Below are 20,878 nucleotides of genomic sequence, written 5' to 3' on the forward strand. Positions count from 1 at the left end.
ATTTCTTCCATTAAGACAAATGTTTGTTTAGCTGCTGCCAGATGATCTGGTGCCAGACACCTGAATCTGGTGAACACTTGGGATCCCATCGTCTTGATATGGTGATAAATACCGTGTTTGGCGGGAACTGTGGGCGTTTGATGAAGTTCTGGACGGGCAACTTCCAGGTACGACGTGACAAGGTGGGCGAAGGCATCCATCGGTGCACTGATGTGGAGAGTGCGGTCGGAGAGGCCGGGTTGGAGAGGTATCGTGGAGTATGAGTCCTAATTGACTACTCGTCGGTGAGCGACACCAACCTGGAGGTGTAAATGTGAGAGGAAATCCGCACCGAGGATTGGCAATGTGACGTCAACAACAAGAAACTAACAATAATATTTGCCGCTTACAAGCAATAATGTATGGGTTTCATAACCGTGGGCGGGTTTCGCAGAACCATTGGCAGCTACCAGGCAGACGTCAGCAGACTTAGACTACGTCGTCTTCTGGAGAGTGACCTTGGCAGAAGAGATTGGCAAGTACCCGTGTCTACCAAAAATCACACGCCCGTACCTGCATCAGGTAAAAATAAAAGTTTTTTGAGAGGAGGTCACCGCCACAAGCGATGGCCTACTTAAACATTTTTTGGCCACTGAAAACCATCCACACATTTCTTCGCAGCAGCCCTGATTCTGGAGTGGTAGTAACATAATTGCAGATGAGGGGCATCAGTAAGTGCCTAGAGAGGTCATTGATTGTGGCGTCAGCAAGGGTTCGTATGTGTGGGTGGTAGGTGGCTTTGTAGCCGCTCCAACACGTCAGGGGTGGGCGTCTATGTCTTACCGCATTCATGTCAGTTGGTCGATGTAGAATAGTTTTCCTCTTCATCAGGAGTGGAGGCATTGATGAAGGTCTTGAAAATGAAGTGGCAGTCCATAAGGGCATTTACTTTGGTTGTCAGGTCCTTCACAGGCAAATTATCGATACTGGATATGGCAGCGTGTACAGGTTCGGCTAGGCGCCGTACCCAAATGGCACGAAGTAGATTCACTTCATCAAAAAGACCGTCTGTGGCAGGATGCAGGCGAGTGATGCTAATCATTTCTCTGAAGGCGAGCGAAGCCTTTTGGTCCCCTAGCAGTTTTTGAAAGATCTGAAAAAGTTTTGCTATACGGTTGGCTGGCAATGGTGAGTACTGCTCTAGGAGGTACATTTTGAAGGTGTTTTACACTACTGGGGTGTCCCCTTGATCACAAAGCTAATCTGAGTATTCCGGGAAAGTGTCCTCAGGGATTGCCGCGAGAAAATAGTCTGCTTTGGGGCTTGAACGAGTCACGCGAATGCCTTTGTACTGGCGAAGGGCAGTAGTTTCATTGGGGTGGTGTTGATAGAAGAGTTAGGGTCGGAGGACAGCATCATCAAACAGTAAGACACTGCAGAGAAGGGGAAGGCGGGAGGGAACTGAACACTCCGGTGGTCACCAATGTGTGAGGTGCCAGTTAGGTGATAACTGAGAGGTGAGGTGAATATAATTCAACTTTATTTAACAAACATTGAGCTTAAATACCAGGACTTGTAAGAAAGAACATCACAAAAATTCAAACAAAATTAAGCATGAGCTATCAGGTTTATACAGTACAGGAGGTTGGTTGGTTTATTAACAGTGCAAGGAAGAGTGAGTGATAAGATAAAAAGCAAAACCATTACAGTATATAAGTGTGTATGAATCATGTGCGGTTCAGAACCAGTACAGAGGTACAGTACTGTAATTATTAGGCCGGGGGTAGCAGATATCCTCAAGGAAGAGAGTGCAGCCATTGAAGTCTCATGACCTTTCATGTTTAGAATATCTTGGTAAATAATAAAAAATGTGCATTTGCTAATTATGAATGAAATTAATTTGGAAGAAAGTTTTAAGGAATTTGATTTTTCGTAGTTTATGATAAATTTAGAGTTTTTTTTTTTCCGAAAAGAAAACTAGTTCATGATTTTAGGTTAAGAAATAAGGACGTTAAAGTCTATATAAATTTTCCAATAATCTGATACAGTACCTCGTTTGTTAACATAAAATTGTGATTTTTTTAAAGAAAGCTTATATAAACTGAAAACATAAGGCTATACCCAACTATATCTTCCATTTTTTATTAGTTTTTGTATAATTATTAACATAATTTTCCCTATCTTTAAACCCATAATTCTAACGATGGGAGAAGGATGTGGAACAGTAGTTTCTCCTGGCTGTGGGAGGATGGATAGTACTGTAATCCATTTGTATCATGTTTTTTTCTTTCTGGCCAACTCATTCCTCTTTTTCAAATGGCGCCTATTTCGTGGGCTGCATATAATGTGTGAATTAGGAGGGCAGACTACTTATAGTATTATTTTGTTATAACTCCATGTCCTGAAAGAAGTAAGCATTGAGGGTATTATTGTAAACTGCATTGTTTTCTGTAGTTGAATATCAATGTTATTTTATTTACTTTTATGGATACATTTAACTTTACCAGACCCAAGATATTTCTCTCTAAGAATGGTTTAATTCATTCGTTTTGTCATGAGGAATTTAGATTTTCAATTTGATTTTTTCTTGTTTTTAAAGGTAAATGCCATTGAGACATGTTACCAATTTCTCATATCTAGCCCATTAATACAGGGTAAGAAAAAGTATGATATGAACAAGAAATTGGTTTCAAGATCAATGGAAGAGATAGACTTGAACGTGAAAGGAGGAATCTTATGATTATGTTAAAGCTATTGATAATGAGGCATAGAATTAAATAAGTTTTTGAATTAAGTAAGTAAACCTCTATTTCCATGGATATTTCAGTTATCAAATTTTACATCAAAATGTCTTTTGCCCATTAGGAAGAACTCATTTCCATCCGCCGTGAAGACGAACAAAGTCGTAGTGAATGGCGAGCTGTTTTTATGAAGGAGCACAATGAAGCACGTATTCAGTCAGAAAAAGAGCTGAGAGAAAGACTAAAGAGACAGCGTGACAAAGAGATTGAACGAGTGATAAAAGAAATCAAGCAAGAGACCACTACTCGAGAAGAAGAGGAGCACAAAAACTATGAATTTAAGATGAAGTAAGATTTCCTTTTTGTTTACTGATATCTATGCTGTGTTTGCCTTAATCCATATAATTTGTTGCTCCAGACACATTATCCAAAGATAATTCAAGAATTCATGGAGGGAACCATTTTTATGATTATTGGTAATGCTGATTAGAAATGAGGACAAAATTCAAATTCAAGATTGCTATTTGTTCCGTAACCGAAATACAAACCACGCTATTTACATGGGGTTTTACTTTCGGCATAGCTGAAATGACGAGCCATTAGAATTTTAACGAGGGTTAATTACCCCTGTGCTAGTTAGCAAGGGGGTAGGGGAGTGGTAGCTAGCTACCCCTCCCCCCCTCACACACCGGTGAACTGCTTCACTTCACTTTTAGCTCAGGCGATGAGCAGACGTCTCTGCTTCACCCTCGCGTTATTGACAGCCTTAACTTTGTTTTGCTTTTTCTTTCAGCTTGTGTGCTTGAAGTTGTCCTCATCCTTCCTTCCTATCATGCAGAAGTGCCCTGGACTCCCCGACCGCCCTTGTGGAACATTCATGTCGGCGGTCGAGACGGATCCTCACTCCTTATGTCCGCAGTGTCGAGGTCAACGGTGTGAAAGGGATAATACCTGTAGTGAGTGTAGGGAGTGGCCTACCTCCCAGTGGGAGAGGTTTGCCTGGCGGCGTAAGAAGTCTAAGCGTGACCGTTCTCCTTCAAGGGTTGCCTTAAAGAAGGAAGGTTCCAAGGACTCTTCTTCCGCCGCCCGAACCTCCTCCGAAGCTCCCACTCGATCGGTCTCTCGCGAGAGGCCGGTGAGTGGTAGCGCAGGCCCTTCTTTTGTTTCCCAATCTCCGGGTTTGGGAGAGGGCGTTGCCTCCCATAGCGAGGCAGCCCCCCCTCCTACTCTGGGGGAGGGCATTGATCTTGTTGATGACCATGTTGCTAACGAATGATCTCTTACAGCTTTGGGCTTCCTTGGGGCTTAAGGGCTCGCCCTCCAGGGAAGCCCTGTTTGACCTGATCCAGTTGGGTGCAGCTGTCAAACAGTCGCCGGTAATAGCAGAGGTAGATCATCTGTCTATTGTCGACGTTGTTGTGGCAGAGGCTTCCGACGGGTCCGGTCAGACCCCTGCTGCGGGTGCGGATGTTGCTGAAGGCTCAGTTCCCCCCTCCGAACATCCTTCAAGGGAGGAGCTGGGTCCAACGGTCTCTCCTGCGGGTGACTCTCCCCCTCGGGGGAGTGCACTGACAGAGACTCTCTTCGGAGGACAGACGATGGTGTTGCTGTGCCTCGAGGTCGTCTTCGCCGTAAGGCTCACCCTCCTCTTCGCTGTAGAGGCCTTTCTTCTCCTTACAAGGGAGTTAGGAGGCGCCTCTTCGGTTCTTCGCCTTCGACGTCCCCCGCAGAGGATCCTCCACGACGAGAGCAGACCGTTGCAGCTGCATCGCTTGACCTCTCAGCAGATTGTTTGCGATCTTCGACGCCTGCCAGACCTTCCAGTCTTCCATCTCCGTTCCTGGACACTGATGCGCAGTGGGCGCCTACGCACCCCGTTGTCCAACGGGCACCGGTCCCTTCGGGGCAAGAGGGCTTATCCCACAATGTGGGTGAGTCCCTCAAGCGCCAGGTCTTACCTGCGCGCGCGCGCAGTCCTAGAGGTTCCTTAGCTAGCGCACAGGCGCTCACAGGTTCCTCTGGGCTCGCAGCGCCCGGACAATCTCTTGCTGAGTCTCGCCGTAGATCTCCTGCTCGCCAACGCTCTCCTGCGCGCCAGCGCTCTCCTGTGCTACAGAGACCTCTTGTGCGCCAGCGTTCTCCAGCTCGCCAGCGCACTTCTGTTCCTGCTGCGCGCATTGCGCTCCATCGGTCTCCTGAGCGTCCACGATCTCCTGCTCGTCAGCGCACAACTGAGCGCCCTGTTCCTGATGCGCGCCAACGTTCGCCCATGCGCCCACGATCTCCGGATCTGGGCGCAGGCAAGGACATTGTCCCTCCGCCTCCTTGCCGACGTTTGCCTACGCGCCAGCCATCGCCCGAGCGCCGTGCACTCTCCTGTGCGCACTTCTAAGACAGCCCGAGTTCCTGCGCGGCGCGCCCACGAGATGTCTCCTGAGCCTGCCCACGAGCGTTCGCCTTTGCGCGCATCCTCGCCCTCTGGTCTTACGCCCCAGTTGGTTCCTTCTGAACACGCAACTGCGCGCCAACGACCTCCTGCGCGCCAGCGATCTTCTACGCGCCTGTGCGATCCCTCGCCTGCGCGCAAGCGCTCTCCTATGCGCCAACGCGCCAGATCGCCAAAGGTCTCCGATACGCCCACGCGCTAACTCGCCTGTGCGCAGTCGCTCGCCAACGCGCCGTCGCTCGCCAACGCGCCACCGATCGCCTACGCGCCATCGTTCTCCTGACTGCCAGCGCTCGCCCTTACAACCGCGCGTACCCGCACTTGCGTGCCCACGCACACCCTCACCTGCGCGCCCACACGCACCTTTGCCTGCGTGCCCACGTGCCCACTCGCCAGCGAGCCACTTGCCCACGCGTCCACTAGCCCATGTGCCCTCTCGCCCACGCGCTCCCTCGCCCCCGCGCTCCCTCGCCCCTGCGCATGCGCGCCAACGTTCGCCCGCGCGTGAACCAGCGGTTCTACCATCGCGCGAGCGCCAGCGATTCCCGCCGGGTTTCACAGCGCACCCAACCATGCGAGTCTTCGGGGACGCGTGCTTCCAGATCTTCGTTCTTGCGATATCCATCCCGCAAGCGAAAAGCTGCGCACGTCCAGGAGCAGGAAGAATCTTCGGAGAGGTCTACGCAACATTCTTTTTTTCAGGAAAGGCTCCATGGTATCCACTTCTAAGGATCAGCCGATCCCCTTCCCTCCAGCGGGTGTTGCTGACACTGCGTCGGTCAGCCGCCAGCCTTGGTTCGGGTCCCTGATCAAAACGGTCGTGCCGGCTATGAAGCCGGCCCTCGCTGATCTGGGACTGAAACCAATGACACCCGCGTCCCCACTGAATAGAAGGAGAGGAGTGGACTTCGTGGTAACTTCTCCTACGGTTAAGCTGGCTCCCAAGAAGTCCGTCAGGAAGGCCCCTTCCCCCTCGAAGACACTTTCTCCTTCCCCTGTGGACGAAGCCTTCCCGTCCTCAGGAGAATCCAGCGAGGTGAGGCGTTCTCCCACGGCACCAATGGGAGGAACCCCACCTCGAGACCTATTACTGACTCCTCATCCTGGCCTTCCGCAAGAAGGTCCTTTTCGGTGTCCCCTGACACCTCTGACATCCTCTCATCATCTAGAAAGATGTCCTTCATCACATCCGTGTCGACGAATAGCTTGATGCAAGGGATCTCAGGGTGAGGCTGAGGAATAACAGCATTCGCAGATGCTTTGGGGAATAGAAGGGCTCTCATAAGCTCACTCGGGAGGTAAGGCTCCGTGGAATTCTTTTAGAAGCCACGAACCCATTTATGCAGCTTGTCCCGAGCTGCATCCCTTGACTCCGTTGTCTTGGGATTTTCAAAAGCCTCATTCATCAGGTCCTTACATACTGTACATACCTGCAGGTCCCAGTATTTGAGGTGTCCCAGTATTTGAGAGGTCCCTTGGTGATGGAACAGCGGGAGTGTGTCCTACACCCAAATGGCCATAGAAGTTCCTGCTACGGACGTTGGAGAAAACACTATCGCACTTCACATGGTCCTCCTGTAAAGAGAGGAAAATAAAATGAGTATAACATAGTCTATCTCACTAGACAAACTAATATTATAATAGTATTTTCCATTTTATTTTATTGCATATAGCTTAGGATAGATAAGCTAGAAATGAAATAGGAAAGACACATGTGTATTTCCCGCCCAGCCAATTGCTGTGACCTCCCTCAATATTAATTCTAGGGTTATCCTCCCTAAGAGGCCCAATGGAAGAGTCCAGCCTATAAGGATAGAGTAGTGTAAACAGCACCCACTTCCAAAACGAGTAATAACGAGGGTCAAAATAACTGATCATCTATCAGTATAAAAAAAGGGAATTCCTTTCCCAATCTTATAAGGTCTCAACAATAGTCTGCACTTGGCTACACAGAGTATGTTGGAAAGTTTAACTACTGTATACTTTTATACCATAGTTTTCTGTCTGCAGTATACACTATACTACATAAGTACTGGCTACTGTATATATATATATATATATATATATATATATATATATATATATATATATATATATATATATATATACCATAGTTGCTGCCGGCATGTAGCCGGCAAGGCTAGTACCTAAGGCTCAATTCAACTGGCACAAATTTGATAATTTTAATGGCCGGCGCCTTGCCGGACACTGGCGGGACACCGGCTGTCGGTACACTATCCCAGTCAGCATTCAGTGTGACAGGATAGTGGCCGGAATGCCTAACTCTGCCGGCGAGAGTGACAGTGAATTAACAGCTGTTGGACCACAAGTCTAACCTGCATCTTGCAGGCAAGGATAGTGGCTGGCAGTCGCCAGTTAGGATAGTAGCTGGCGGCACTAGCCAATAGAGATTGATTGATTGATTGATTGAAAGTTTTCTGGCATCCTGACAGCCAATAGAGAGAGAGAAAGCAAGGAGTGAAGGGTGATGCAAGGGTGGCGGCACTAGCCACTGTATCACTTCCTTCCTCCGAAATGAGTGTTCTAATGGAAGGGGAGAATATAACATAATCAAGCTTCCACCCATCCACCTCCGTGCCGGTAACTGCTGGTCGTAGGATGTGAATGGCCACCCAAGGGAGGACTGAAGAACACTCTAAAGCAAACGGGTCTCCTGCCGGCCGCTAGACCTGCCGATACAGCCATCCTGGAGCTCATGTCCGATAGGGAAGCTATACGACTAGGCCATACAGGCAGAAGCCCAAGCCGGCCCTACAGCCTGCTGGCAATCGACGAGATTGTAGGACAACGGCCACAGGGATGTGATGGCTAGGTCATCACTAAAGGACAGAATGAGAAGGGGAAAAGGGTCCTGTATAAGATGTGAGAGGAGCTGGCGGCATGTCGGCCCTACCACACCTAAAGGAAGCTCTGTTTCAGTACCAGCGTCACCTTAGGCAGACGGAGAATACATTCCCCAGCCTAGGGTTTGCCAATCCAATAAGGGGGGCCGGCATCATCTAGCCGCCACCCTTAATCATAGAGAAACAGAGTTCCAATGCCGGCGCCATTCTAGGCAGAAAAATAAACGTTATTCTTCAGCCTAGGGACTGCGGCACAGGACTAGTCGCTAAGCCACAGGGAGAAGGGGACTCACATGACCCCTTCAAGTGCAGTCTAGGGAGGCAAGGCTTCCTATGCCAACCAATAAGGCCCAACAGGGGAGTACTTTCACCCTGCCGATCAGTTGCTCAGTTGCGGGCACACGACAAGTACTCTGAGGTTCTGACCCAAACCCAAAGCTCACCATCAGTAGCTAGGTGAAGGGGCAGAAAACCCTAGCCCAACCTTGCCAGAATGACAATTCAAGGCAAGATCAACAAGAATTGTAGCCATAGGCTACACTCAGAGAGAAGGAGAGATTACCCTATACATAAGGGTAACCGGGGAGATTTTATGAAAGTATACTAAAGCCAATAGGCTACTAGCCTAGCGACAGTGAGATCGACTACCTAACTCATCGAAGCTCTCTCGTATACTATCTTAGAAGAGGCAATTTTATATGCAATCCATATATCTTATACAGTATGTATAAATTGCCTATTATCTTCATTTAAATTTAATAGCACTAGGAACACTTATTATATCATGCAGGAGAGTAAACAATAACGCCTAGGCTACAATGCCTAGCGTAAACAAGATCATCTACCTAATTTGCCGAAGCTAATGCGAGTACTATTGGCATAATATAATTAATTCCTAGCAATGAAGACTAAATAGCTAATTATTTTTATTTAAGCTACTATACCGGGAAAGTCGTTCTGGCTAATTGAATAACTCATGCGTTACGCATGACAGCGCCGAAGGCGCCTCCAGTCTACGCGATAGCTCTGCCAAAAACTAAATTTATACGGCATAAAAATCAAATACTCAACTTTCCAGAGGCAGAAGAAGCTGGAGATTGCATAATAAATCCTGATAATGAGAGAGCACTGGGAAAACCACCGAGATCTATGGAGACATTGTAGGCCCCTTGGGGTAGTTAGGTCTGTATTTGCAAGATAATCAGCATCTGGAACTTGTCATTCAGAATGAATTTTTTTAGTGGGGACAAGTGCAGAATAGGTTGAAGAGTGTTCAAATTTTTCTTGGGCATGCAGAATAGCCGCCTTTGAAAGTTCATGGATTTTGTGCAATAGATGACTCCCTTCTGGAGAAGATCTTATACATAATCCTCCAAGAATGGGGTTGTGGGTTTAAAGAACCTCTTGAACTGGGGTGGTTTCTGTCTCCATTTTCAGCTTAGTTCCTTTGAGACTATGCTGTGAGGCCAGGGATCGAACTCCCATTGATCCCTGAACAGGTGAAGTCTTCCCCCTACCGGGAGCTCCTCATTGTTGTTGTGAAGGGCTTGTGTCTTTAACTGTCTTGCCTCTACTTCCTCGGCCTCTAGACTGACTGCCCTTTCCAGACCTTCCCCTACCACTGGCGCTCTACTTTTGAGCTCTGACAGGGCGAAATGTATTGGTGGCTCTCATACACCGGGTTGAATGCTGGAAACTGAGACAAACTGCTGGGAAACCGTGTACACAGTCTGGGGGATGGCGGCAACTGAGGCTGTCGTGACAGGAAAGGGTTAAAGTGTCTTCTGGGCTTCTTACCCTTGGGTTGAGGTCCTTCATCGGGGGTAAATTTCCTTTTAGAGGACATACCCCACTTTTCTATAAGGCTCTTATTCTCCTTAGCTTTGTCCATGACTCCTTAACCAATTTTTTTGGAAAAAGGTCTTTCCTCCAGATATTGGAGTTGATCAGCTTTTTAGGTTCATGCCTGATCTTAGCAGCGACCAGGACGTATTCTCAACATGCTCTTTTGGCCCGGAAGAAAGCATGGAGATCTCTATGAAACATGGTTAGGTGAGTCTTTGCCAAGACTGGGAAGAGATCAGATTTGTAATAATGTCCAATAAACATTTCTGGATAAGATTGGAACAATAAAGAGGTAGATAGTCTCTCTTTAGCTTCAAATTCTTCCTTTAAAAGGGGATTTGGGAGTTCTAGGCAGTTTCTCATTAAAATACCTACCTCCAATGTCTATATAGTTTTCCAACAGTAAAGCTATGTTGGACATGCACCCAAATGTCCGAATCATAAGGAAAGGCTAGGGAGACCGGTTTGCACTCCTCTAGCACTGGTAATGGTTTACCCTCCACTACTGCTTTCATACAGCCTCTAGACTTTGAGGCAAAAGGAAAGACAGTATCCTTAGGTGCTACAAAAGTGGCCTGCTTCCTGCCAAAAGCAGAAAGTTGGGTGTTAGTGAATTTGGCCATCTTCAGCTCCTTAACCAAAAGAGACTGATCCTTGCTGTGTTCCAGGATGATAGTTTCCTTAGGGATCGTATCATCAATAATGGACGCTTCTGAGTTAAACCTTACATAGCAGTAACGATAAGTATCGATCGATGGGAAGAATTCCAAATCCGAGAGTGGCTTGGAACCCAACCCCTCACCAATGTGGAGGAACCCTCACTTAAGGCAATATGCTCAGCATAATGCTAAGGGTTCTTAACTGTGCATTTAGGCAGGCTCAAAGCTCGGGATGCTTTAGAAGCAGGTGCATTTTGTAAAGCTTCTATCCTCGCCATGAGGTACACTTGAGAACATTTATGTTTGGCGGTTTGCTTTTCCATGAAAGCTTTCATGGATGCCATAAATTCCATTTGATTAGGAAACGAAGGTTTGTCTATCATAGGAATAGGTGTAGGGAAAAAAGCTGGGGCTTGAGCAGCAGGGATGGGGGAACAAGCTGAAGAAGTACAGTATTGGGAACTGAAGTCACCTGAGGTACTGTACATCCAATGATCCTCATAGGCTTCTGTGGTCAGCAGGATCCTCTCCCTCTCTGACGACACAGAAGCTGTTGACATGTCAGTGTCCAGGCTCATGACATACAGAGCGTCCCGGACTTCATCATCCGCATGATCTACTGGCACCGGTGGGAGTTGAACCATTGGTAACTGGTGACCAAAAACAGCTGTCACCTCGGCCTTGGGAAAGAGGTGGTCCTTCAGTTCCATAGAAGGAAAATAAGAGGCACCTTGGTGAGAGCTTTTCTGAAAGCCTTGTACGTCCAAGGAGACGTCGGTGGCGTGGAAGCTTGTATGAAGGAAGTTACTGCAAACCTGACAGTTAGTCGGTTCCCAGATTACAATAGACCCCTTTGAAATATGACAGTCCGCATGTTTTTGGCAAGTCTTGTGGCCACAGGGCAACTTGACCCACCTGGTATGTGTGACTGTAGAACACACCATGTCATCAGCAACCTGTAAAGAAGAAAAAATTTTAATGAGTACAAATTATTAAAAAATATTTCTTCTTAAGATTAGCATAGAAAAGGCATTTTATATATAAATAATACTTAAGGTTAATCCTAACGTACATAGACTGACCAGCTAGATTATGGCTTAAGACTAAGATAATCAAGACTCATGCCAAACAGCTCAGAAGTCATTGGAGATTTATGAAACAAACTATCATTGACAGTGTGGTAGGAATATGGAGGAAAGACACACATCAAAGGAACACTAGGACCTCCAGAGTTGGTCTATTGGACAACCTAAGATGGAAAATTCACTTATCATACTGCCTAAGCCAACAACAACTGCCCCCAAAGCGGCAGTAGCTAAGTTAAGACGGCAACTATTTCTAGCAGCCAAGATAAAAACTGACCTTTCAACACCTCAGGCATGTCGACACAAAGCGGCAGAGGCATTGTCAAGTCGACAGGAAGAGAGTGGACAATTACATTGGGAAGGGTCCACACTCAGGGGGAGAGGTATAGGAATGAAAGGCAGCTAATAAGGGAACCTGCAAAGACCTAATCATTATTATTAACTTATGGAAAGAGGGTTTAGCCCATAAGAAAATGAGAGCCGTACCAGATGGCCAGCACGCTAAGAATTGGAAATTCAAAGGGTGACCTCACAACAAGGTGGGATCCAATTGACCAACTTCAGAGGACAAAGATTCTTAGATATGGAAGAGGTTAGGAAAGAGCAGATGACCAGCTTAAAGCAGCAGAGGGAATGTCCCATAGCCAACACACAGCCAGTGCTATAAGGACTCAAGCTGACAAGACCGGAAGCAGAGACAGGCTAACCATGCAAGGGAGTCTAGACTCTACAGCAAGAGGAATATAGCACAGGAAGAGAAGCTGCAGACACAGAACAGAACAGGCAACGGCCAAGGCAGCAGAGGAGAATCCCAAGGGGTACCATCTCTTTGCCTAGATAGGGTTAGGCCATAGGGAGAACTGTGCAGGCAACCCTAGCCTACCTAGTGGGTGAGGGAAAAACTCAATAGCTAGGGTAAGATAACTAGACAAGAGAAATTGTTGTTCCCAGTACAGTCAGGTTATGGCCTAACCAGGAAGGGGAAGGGTCAGAGAAAACACCCAAGGGTGGTCTCTAAGGCAGCAGAGAGATTTAGTCAAGGGAAGGAAAATATCTCCCACCTAGGGCCAGGATAGATAGCCTACAAGCTATCTTGTCCAAGGATGACAACGAAGAGTACTTCAGCCGCCATGGGACTAGACAGGGATGAGAACAAAGTTCCACAGCAGGTAGACACACTAGGAGGCACAAGGGGAAGGGAAAAGGGTTGGGATGGGAGACTCAGAATTTGGTAAGGCAGCATGATAGGAAGGCCTAACTGCCACATTAGAATAGGAATAGTGTTCTAAGGAGTCTGTAGTGATAGGACGCAGAGGACAAGTCCTCACAACCAGCCGTAGCCCATCAAAAACTAAGAGGGAAGCCTAAGAATGGGTAAGGCAGCACAATGGTGTCTATCTGTCAGCTTTAGAACAGGGGGTAGTGCATTCCAATGGGTAAACAAGAAGTAGACTCAGGGAACAAGTTCCTAAGATCTGTGCCACCTCGCCAAACATATAGTGAAAACAGTTACCTTAGGACAACTGTAAAACACTCTCCAACTCCCAGAGAGGCCTTCAGGACTGCTGTTCCATGCTGAGACGAGTTGACAGCATGGGAGGATGGGCTGCCTCACAAAACTAGTAAGGCTGAGTGAAAGAACGGGATGGTGCACAAGTGAAAATTTACCAGGCATGGCCGCCGGCCAGGGTTGAGCTAGCTTAAGTTAATGCTGATAAAAAACACAGAAGAAACACGATAAAAAGGGGTTGGGATACCCATAATCATACTACACTGTAAAAGAATAATGTAAAACATATTCCTACAATAATATAACTAAATAACTAAGCTTTCTGAGCGATTTAGAAACATGATGGAATAGCGTCGACCGCATGTGTCACAAAATAATAAAAGCATGCAAATCGAAAAATAAACCGGGTGGAGACGCAAAATTCTCCAACACACAAGAAGGGTGTACTCAGCTTAGGCGATGAGGAAGAAGCTGAAGCATCCATGATTGCTAAATCACTCACAAAACTAAGAAAAACAGGCAGAAAAATCTCCAAACAACCGTCAAAAATGGCATCTGCAAAAATGAATGGTTCAACAGGAAACATGTTAATTGTAGCACATTGTAATGTCTCTCTTGCCCACGTATCCCACCCTATCCCTTATCCTTCAAGGCAAAGTTAAATGTATTCGGGGAAGGATAAAGATGGCTTGTTATTAACATGTCCCTTATTTATATACAATATCTCTCGGGTAAGAGTGACAAATGGAAGAGGGGTAGAAAGGGCAATAATGGATTATGTGTTGATAACTAAAAGAATGTTTGAAAGATTGAAAGACGTGCATGTGTTTTTAGGGGTATGGCTAATGGTATGTCTGATAATTTTTTGGTGGAAGGAAAATTAGTTGTAGCAAAAGAGTGGGGATATGTAAAAGGGAGGTAGTGTAGGTTGAGGAATTAATAAAACCAGAAGTAAAAAGTAAATATCAAGAAAGGTTGGAAATGGCATATTACAGAGTGAAAGTGAGAGAAACTGGTAATTTAGAGGAGGAGTGGAAGTTAGTACAGAAAATCTTGTTGGGATTGCAATTGATGTGTGTGGCAAGAGGATTGTTGGAGGCAGCATGAAGAAGGGTAGTGAATGGTGGAATGAAGGAGTGAAGATAAAAGTGAAAGAGAAAAAGAGGACATTTGAAGAATGGCTGCAGAGTAATAGTGTAGAGAATGTTCATAGATATAGAGAGAAAAATGGGGAAATAAAACGTAAGTTAGCTGAGGTATAAAGGGCGGCTGACGAAGTGCGGTCATGGTTTGGGTCATTCATATGAAGAGATTAAGAAGAAGTTTTGGAAAGAAGTGAAGAGTAAGGAAGGGTGGTTCAAGAATTGAAGAGACAGGGAAGGTGGAAATGGAAGGTTGTTAAAAGGAGAGGAGGCAAGGAAAAGATGGGCAGTATATTTTAAAAGTTTACTGTATGTTGAGGATAATAGGGAGGCAGATATAATTGCTGTTGCAGGTGTTGAGGTGCCACTCATGGGAGAGGAGAATGAGAGAGGAAGTTAGGAGAGCACTAGATGAAACAAGAGTAGGAAAAACACTTGGTATGGATTTTGTGAGGACTAAGATGTTAAAGGAAGGGGTTATGACTGTACTTGAATGGTTGGTGAGATTGTTTAATATGTGTTTTATGTTGTCAATGGTACCAGTAGACTGGGTGTGTATGAGTATTGTACTGCTATAAAGGTAAGGGAGATGTGCATGAGTATTGTAATTCAAGGGGTATTAGTTTGTTGAGTGTAGTTGGAAAAGTGTAAGGTAGCGTACTAATTAATAGGACTAAGGATAAAACAGAGAATGCAATTTTAGAAGTACAGGGTGGATTTAAAAGAGGTAGGGTTGTGTGTGGATCAGATTTTTACAGTTAGGCAGATATACAAGAAATATTAACAAAAGGCAAGGAGGTGTATGTTGCGTTTATGGATCTGGAGAAAGCATATGATAGAGTTGATAGGGAAGCGAAGTGGAATGTGATAAGGTTACATGGAATTGGTGGAAGGTTGTTGCAAGAGAGATGCTAGAGAGAAAGATTGATGAACAAGCAGGATTTGGGAAAGGTAGAAGTTTTATTGACCAAATTTTCATTCAAAGACATGTTCTACTGCAATCAGTAGAATATAGGAATCCACTGTTGAGGGCTTTTGTAGACTATGAAAAAGCCTTTGATAGTGTGCACCGGGCAATTGAAGAGTCCTGCGTTATTATGAAGTTCCTCATAAATATGTAAATTTGATTAAGTCTCTTCATGAGCATAGTAAGTCCAAAGTTAATGTTAGTGGAGTCCTATGAAATGAATTTTCAGTGAACAATGGAGTACTCCAAGGGAATGTGTTGTCACCTATGTTGCTTATCCACCTCATGGATTTTTTAATGCATAGAACAGTTGGAGATGGTGGAGAAGGGTTGGGGTGGATTGGTAATAGGAAGTTAGCTGACCTAGGGTATGCTGATGGCGATGTCCTTATTAGCAGAACACCTATAGGATCTGCAATGCTTGCTTACCAGGATGCATGAAATATCACACAAGGTTGGGCTGAAGTTAAATAGAGGAAAGACAGAGATGAGGAGAACAGAATTGCAATGGAAAATGAAATACCATTGGAACGAGAAAGGATTAATGACGTAGAATCATTTAAATATTTAGGAACTATGATTTCTGATACAGGGTCTTCAGAATTAAAGTTTAATGAAAGATTGAAAACAAAGCATATCAGCCAATGGCTAGGTTGAATAAAATTTGGAAAACAAATCGCCTGAAATTACACACAAAAATCATGCTATATATCAGTTTAGTGAGATCATTGTTACTGTATGGACATGAGTTGTGGTATGACAATGAAACAATATCCCACAGGTTTTGTAGATTTGAGAACAAAACTCTCAGAAGAATATTGGGAGTTGAATGGCAGGACAGGATTAGAAATAGAACTATAAGAGAGATTACTCGAGTGCCATATGTGGATGAGATCATGGTGAGTGGCAGCTGGAGATAGTTTGGGCATGCTTTTTGCACTCCTCAAGAGAGATTAGTTCACCAGAGTTTCAACTGGGCTCCTCAAGGCACAGAAGAGATGGAAGACCCAGACCTATATGGCTGAGGACTATGAAGCCTGAAGTAGGAAATGATGAATGGAGAAGTATTGATTTAAAGACTCAAGATAGAGATGACTGGCGAAATCTAGCTGAGGCCCTTTGCGTCAATAGGCATGGGAGGAGATGATGATGATGTAAGCAGTGAAAACTTTCTACATTGGTAGTAATGGTTGTGTTAGGATAGGAAATGAAGTGAGCGAGTGGTTTCCAGTGAGAGTAGGGCTTAGATGAGGATGTGTGATGTCGCCATGGTTGTTCAATTTGTTAGTTGATGGAATGGTGAGAGAGGAGAATTTTCGAGTGCTTGGTCGAGGATTGAAACTGATAGACAAGAGGGATCATAAATGGGAGGTAAATCAGTTGTTTCCGGATGATACCGTACTGGTTGCAGACTGAAGAGAAACTTGGTCGATTAGTGATAAAGTTTGGAAGGGTATGTGAGAGAAGGAAGTTGAGTGTTAATGTGGGTAAGAGTAAGGTTGTGGGATGCACAAGAAGGGATGGTGGTGTGATGTTGAATAGCATGTTGAATGAAGAGTTACTTGAGGAAGTATATCAGTTTAAGTACTTGCGTTCTGTTGTTGCAGCAAATGGTGGAGTGGAAGCAGATATAAGTCAGAGTGAATGAAGGATGCAAAGTGTATGGGGCAATGAAGGGAGTGGTAAAGAATATAGGGTTAGTCATGGTTGTAAAGAGAGTTCTGTATGAGAAAGTGATTGTACCAACTGTGACGTATGAATCGGAGTTGTGGGGAATGAAAGTGACGGAGAGACAGAAATTGAATGTGTTTGAGATGAAGTGTCTGAGGAGTATGGCTGGTGTATCTCGATTAGATAGGGTTAGGAATTTCACAAAAACTACAGATAATAAGGAGAGAAAGTACAACTCATCTTCTCGAGAATCCATGGTGAACTGACAAACTTGACAGGTATGCATGAAGAGTGTGTGTGCTCTTCAGGTATCAGGTATACCTGACAGGCGTAACTGTTCAGGTGCACCTGTCAGGTGTACATGATAGTGTATGGCCGGCCTTACTTTCTCTTCGTCCTATGCCATTTTTAACCTTTCTTGATATTTACTTTTTACCCCCGGTTTTATTAGCTCTTCAATCCTCAATAGCTTCCTTTTACATCCACCTACTCTATTCCCCACTCTTTTGCTACAACTAATTTTCCTTCCACCAAAAAATGATCAGACATACCGTTAGCCATACCCCTAAACACGTGCGCATCTTTTAATCTTCCAAACATTCTTTTAGTTATCAACACTTAATCCATTAACGCCCTTTCTACCACTCTTCCATTTGCCACTCTTACCCGTGTATACTTGTTTTTATCTTTCTTTTTGAAAAAGCTAGAACTTATCACCATCTCTTGCTTAAAACACATATCTACCAGTCTCTCACCACTCTCATTTTCACCTGGTACACCATACTTCCCAATGACACCTACCTCTCCAGCGCTCACTCTAGCATTTAAGTCACCCATGACAACTACATGATTCCTTCTACCCAGTCCTTCTACACACCTAGTTAATTCCAAGGCCAATAGAATAAACAGGTCGACCCACGCGCAGCTTTCGCTCAGATGGCCGTTATTAATGTGACGTCAGCAGGTTCGACACCTGAGTCACGTGACTAGACGCACCGTCAAAAATCCCCCAAGGCAATCGAAAGCCCCTGTCCGGAGAGAAGCTCCAGGCAATCTAAAGAAGAGCACGTGTCCTCTTTCTCACATTTTCTTTCTCTCCTCTGTCTCTCTCTGACTGCTTGTCCATAATCTCATTTAATTATATTATTATTATTATTATTATCATTATTATTATTGTTATTATTATGATTTTTATTATTATTATTATTATTATTATTATTATTATACTTTTGATATTAATATAGAATAAATATAATAATAATAATAATAATAATAATAATAATAACAGCCACCACCACCAACAACAACAACAATAATAATATCAGGAGTATTACAATAATAATAATAATAATAATAATAATAATAATAATAATAATAATAATAATAATAAATTGCTATGATTATTATTATTCTTTGACTCTTGATACCATTATTACTATTATTATAATTATACTCCTTATATTATTATATTGTTTTTATTATTATGGTTATCATTATTTTTAGTATTATTATTATTATTATTAATTATTACCGTTATAATCATATTTGGGATTTGAGACAGAGCAAGGCTGTGAGACAAATTGAGTCGGAGAGAGATGGATGTCTGACCTCCTGGGCTGCTCATTAAAGACTGACCATAGGTTCAGCGTGGGACCTCTTTTGAACCTGTTGACACCACGGATGCGCAAACTTCAAAAATTTCAAGCGGCCGTGGGTTGACCTGTTATTCTATTGGCCTTGGTTAATTCATTCCAGAACTCATTCCGCTCTTCTTCACTTTTCTCACAACCTAGCCCATATGCACTGACAAAAGCCCAACATTCCCTACCCAACCTAACCCTTACCTACATTAACTTAGATGATATCTCCTTCCATCCCACTGCTTTACCTGTCATCCATTCACTCAGCAAGAAACACTTTCTGGTACAACTCAGGAACATAAATGGTGGTCTACCCTTAAATCTGCACTCTTTGGTGTAGATGCAACAGTTCCTCCTTTACTTAAACCAGATGGCTCAGTCACTCACTGTCCAAAGGAAAAGGCAACCCTTTTGGCTGATGTTTTTGACAGTAAACAGAGTAATGAAAAACTTGAACTTCTTCATTCCTGTTTTCCTGAGGCTAAACTAACTAGTTTAGCTTTTTGATCTCGTGAGATTAAAGCTCTGTTGATGGACCTTGATGCTTATGGAGGTGTAGACCCAAATGGTATTTTTCCTTTGTTTTTTATAAAGACAGCAGATTTCTTAGCTCCAAAGTTATCTGTTATTTTGCGCAAGTTAGCAAGAAGAGGAGCTTTTAGCACTAGTTGGAGAATTGGTAATGTTACTCCTCTATGTAAATGTGTTTGTGGTAGCTCAAGTCCCACTGATTACCGCCCAATTTCCATAACTCCCATATTATCTAAAGTTTTTGAACGTCTTCTGACAAAACGTCTTAATAGGTTTGCTGAAGGTAATCATCTACTCCCTAGTTTGCAATTTGGTTTTCGTAAAGGCCTTGGAGCATGTGATGCCCTTCTTACAATCTCCAATGCTGTACAGAAATCCCTTGATTGTGGTCGGGAAGTTCGTATGATTGGCCTTGATTTTAGTGCTGCCTTTGACCGTGTTAATCATGAGGCCCTTGTTTTCAAACTGAAACAGTTGGGAGTGGGTGGGTCGTTTCTTAGCATTATTATTGACTTTTTAAGTAATAGATCTCAAAGAGTTGTTGTTGATGGGCACCATAGTGATTATAGGAATGTGATATCCGGTGTTCCACAGGGTAGTGTTCTTGGCCCATTACTTTTTATACTATATACACATGACATGTGGTTTGGCCTAGAAAACAAGCTTGTTGCATATGCAGATGATGCTACTCTCTTTGCATCAATTCCATCCCCTGAATGTAGATCTAGGGTTGGTGAATCCCTTAATAGAGATTTAGCTAGAATTAGTGCATGGTGCAAATTATGGGGTATGAAGTTGAATCCTAACAAAACTCAAAGTATGATTGTAGGTAGGTCAAGGACGGTGGTTCCTCAACATCCGGATCTCAGTATTGATAATGTTTCTTTAAATATGTATGACTCTCAAAATTTTAGGTGTGATTCTCGACAGTAAATTTACTTTTGAGAGACATATAAGGTCTGTGTCTTCTTCAATTTCACAAAAAAATAGGCTTATTGAGAAAGTCTTTCAAGATTTTCGGTGATCAATCTATTCTGAAGAAGTGTTTTAAGTCTTTCATTCTACCTTGTTTTGAGTATTGTTCTCCTGTCTGGTCTTCAGCTGCTGATTCTCATCTTAATTTGTTGGAGAGAAACATACGGTCTATTAAATTTCTTATTCCTGATCTAGATATTAATCTCTGGCACCGTCATTCAATTAGTTCATTATGCATGTTGCATAAGATTTTTCACAACTCTGACCATCCTTTACATTCAGATCTCCCTGGACAATTCTATCCTGTTCGTAATACTAGGCAGGCAGTTAATTCTAATAGCCAGGCCTTTTCCATCACGAGGCTCAATACTACGCAGTACTCTAGAAGTTTTATTCCAGCTGTGACCAAGTTGTGGAATGATCTTCCTAATCGGGTGGTTGAATCAGTAGAACTTCAAAAGTTCAAAGTTGGAGCAAATGCTTTTTTGTTGACCAGGCGGACATAGACTTTTTATAGTTTATTTATGACATATTTGTTTTTGATGTTGTTGATAGTTTATTATATGACATGTCTGTTTTGACGTTGTTTCTTATTTTAGAATGATTTATTGTTAATTTACTCTCTTCATTTATTTATTTCCTTATTTCCTTTCCTCACTGGGCTATTTTTCCCTGTTGGAGCCCCTGGGCTTATAGCATCCTGCTTTTCCAACTAGGGTTGTAGCTTGGATAGTAATAATGATAATAATAATAATAATAAAGCCACACTTACATATATATATATATATATATATATATATATATATATATATATATAGATATA

General features: G+C 43.8%; 1 protein-coding gene across 2 annotated transcripts in view; it reads left to right on the forward strand.

The window, feature by feature from the left end:
* LOC137621504 (myosin-11-like) overlaps positions 1-20,878 on the forward strand; it is a 197,660-nt gene that overhangs the window by 156,159 nt on the left and 20,623 nt on the right. For both annotated transcript variants that reach the window (XM_068351856.1, XM_068351857.1), the window contains one exon: positions 2,845-3,068. In XM_068351856.1, the coding sequence (XP_068207957.1) occupies positions 2,845-3,068 (224 nt within the window). The remainder of the gene's footprint in view (positions 1-2,844; positions 3,069-20,878) is intronic.

Source organism: Palaemon carinicauda, chromosome 28 (genome assembly GCF_036898095.1).
Source record: "Palaemon carinicauda isolate YSFRI2023 chromosome 28, ASM3689809v2, whole genome shotgun sequence".
Classification (NCBI taxonomy): Eukaryota; Metazoa; Arthropoda; class Malacostraca; order Decapoda; family Palaemonidae; genus Palaemon; species Palaemon carinicauda.